General features: G+C 58.6%; 1 protein-coding gene and 1 non-coding gene across 2 annotated transcripts; one reads left to right on the forward strand and one right to left on the reverse strand.

The window, feature by feature from the left end:
* Positions 1 to 78: 78 nt before the first annotated feature.
* LOC127749692 (uncharacterized) lies at positions 79 to 1,514 on the forward strand. The gene is made up of 3 exons (XM_052268912.1): positions 79 to 388; positions 1,029 to 1,291; positions 1,397 to 1,514. The coding sequence occupies exons 1-3, from the start codon at positions 225 to 227 to the stop codon at positions 1,447 to 1,449; spliced, it is 480 nt and encodes a 159-aa protein (XP_052124872.1). The 5' UTR covers positions 79 to 224; the 3' UTR covers positions 1,450 to 1,514.
* Trnam-cau (transfer RNA methionine (anticodon CAU)) lies at positions 725 to 797 on the reverse strand. Its single transcript has one exon. It is a non-coding gene; the product is annotated as a tRNA-Met (tRNA).
* Positions 1,515 to 2,347: the final 833 nt, after the last annotated feature.

Raw genomic sequence — 2,347 nt, forward strand, 5'->3', positions numbered from 1 at the left:
CTCCTCGCCCCGCCCCCGCCGCCCTTCCCTGCGCTGCCTGCGCGGACCGCGAGCCTCGCCGTCAACAGACGGACAGACGGGCGGCCCGGTGCGGCATGGCCCGGTAAGGTGGGCTGGGCCTGGGGCCCCGGTAGGCCCCACTACAACAACAGCAGCAGCAACAACAGCTGAGCGGAGCGGTCCCCGGCCCAGGTCCGCGGCTCTGTGCGGTGGGGAGAGCATTCATGTTGGGGACGCCGAGGGAGACACACCGAGGATCACGAGGCTCGCACCGACACGCCATGCTCCGCGTCGCGTGCTTTGTCGTGCTGGTCACGGCCGTGCTGGCCAGCGAGCCGGGCCTCACCGAGCTCAACGGCCAGGGCTTCTGGAAGCAGTTCGAACACGGGTGAGTCCACGCCCTTGCCCTGCATGGGTGTGTTGTGCTGCACCGGCACATCGCACTCACTCTCCATATCACTAACGACAAGAATTTCTAGCATAGACGCTTAGTTGGTCTAAGAGTAGGCATAGGACGGTATGTGGGTACAGGTTCATCTACTATTTAGAAATTCAATTCCCACTGATGGGAAAGCATTATTTCCCCATCCTGACTTCAACCTGCCGGAAGAGAAAGCTCGGTCCAAAACAATGAACCATTGTAAGGGCACAGTTCCCTCACTTGTCCTCGCGAGAAGAACTTACCAGCGGCATACAATTGTCGAGCACCCCCCGGCAAAAGGTGTGCCCCGGGTGAGGATCGAACTCACGACCTTCAGATTATGAGACTGACGCGCTGCCTACTGCGCTACCGAGGCGGGATGGCGTAGTGGCCTCTCGTGTTGTGTCGTTAGTTGCGCGGTCCGAGGAGCTCGCGCCTGCGCGCCACCACCACCGCGCAGCGCGCCGCGCGTCCCGCGGAATTCAAACTGCGGCAGGACGGCCGGCGAGCAGCCCGGCTAGTGCGCTCATCGCAGGACGCCCACGCCGCACTTACTGGGTCATGACTTGAGAAAAGGTCATGATGATGATCATTATTGTTATTCCAGATTCCGAGGGCTTGAGCAGGCCGCCCTGGGCCAGGCCACCCGCCTGGAGCACATCCTGCGCGAGGCCATGCACGTCGGGGGCCGGCCCCAGAAAGAGACCCCCGCCAAGGACGAGAAGGCCGCCGAGGACGACGAGGACGACGAAGAGGGGCCGCCGTTCAGCACCGGCCTCATACCCACCTTTATGGTGCCCGAGACCTCGTCGGAGGACGACGGCGACGATGATCACAGCGACGAGGACGAGTCACCCTTCGGCATCGCTGGTAAGACCTCGACCTATCAGCGTCCTGGACGTCTTTGCGCGCCTGCTTGGCCCAATTCTCTCCGACGACGACTCTAGAGCTGATTTTTGGACCGTACTTTTTCAGGACAGCTGCCCAACTTATTCAGCATGTTCCCGACAGTGTGGTGGAAAGGGTAAGTGCAAACCACGTCCTGTAATTTTAAATCCTTTAACATAGAAAAAGACGACGTCGTGAGGACCGTGTTTGCAGTTCGCTGCAGAAAGGAGGTGCGAGGACCCCGAAACGGGAACTGTGTTTATCCCTACACGGAGAGGCGTTGAGTTGGAGCCGCGGGACGGGGGCAACGGCAGGAGAGCTTGTCTGCCTCATTTACTGCAGGAATGTCTGCTGTTAATAGTTTTCCACAAAGGCGTGTTTATCTGGCGCTGAAAGGTACATCTTTGAGCAGGGCGCGGGCGGGCGGGGCGGCGCGGGTCCCTCGAGGCCCCCGACAAGAAGGTAGCGCTGGCGGGGCGGGACGGGGCGACGCGGGGCGGGAGCGGACCGCTATGTCGAGCTGAGGTGGGGCGGCTCCGGGGAAGGGGCGGGGGGAGGGGCAGCCAGGAGGAACGACTTCAACCCAGGGTACCCCGGCCAAAGCCCCTGCCACATCGGGCTGTGCGAGTGATGACGGGAAGCGGCCCGGCTGAGGGATTCAGGTCGGCGCGGCCCGAGAGGATAGCGCGCTAAGTTGGAGGTCCGCACTCTAAATGGGGAGGGACAATTTTTGTACCTTAGTTAGATGTGTCTTTGAGCACATCTTCATCAGATACAAATTTGTCTGTACAGAGGTACAAAGTGTACCTAGGCTAGGTACAAATGCTATATTTTGTATGTGATTTGGATGCAAATTTGCATTTGGTTTAGATGTGCTCAAAGACACATCCAGCCTGCGTACAAAAATTGTCCCTCGCCATTTAGTGTGCAGCCCCGTTTCGCGCACACTGCCACAAAAGGCAATAAATAATAGAGCTGAAAATAAGAATCAATGATAAAAAAACACTTCACAACCATATTGGCTGTTAAAATATTTTG

The sequence above is a fragment of the Frankliniella occidentalis genome, unplaced genomic scaffold (assembly GCF_000697945.3).
Source record: "Frankliniella occidentalis isolate FOCC.00 unplaced genomic scaffold, Focc_3.1 Scaffold79, whole genome shotgun sequence".
Taxonomy (NCBI): Eukaryota; Metazoa; Arthropoda; class Insecta; order Thysanoptera; family Thripidae; genus Frankliniella; species Frankliniella occidentalis.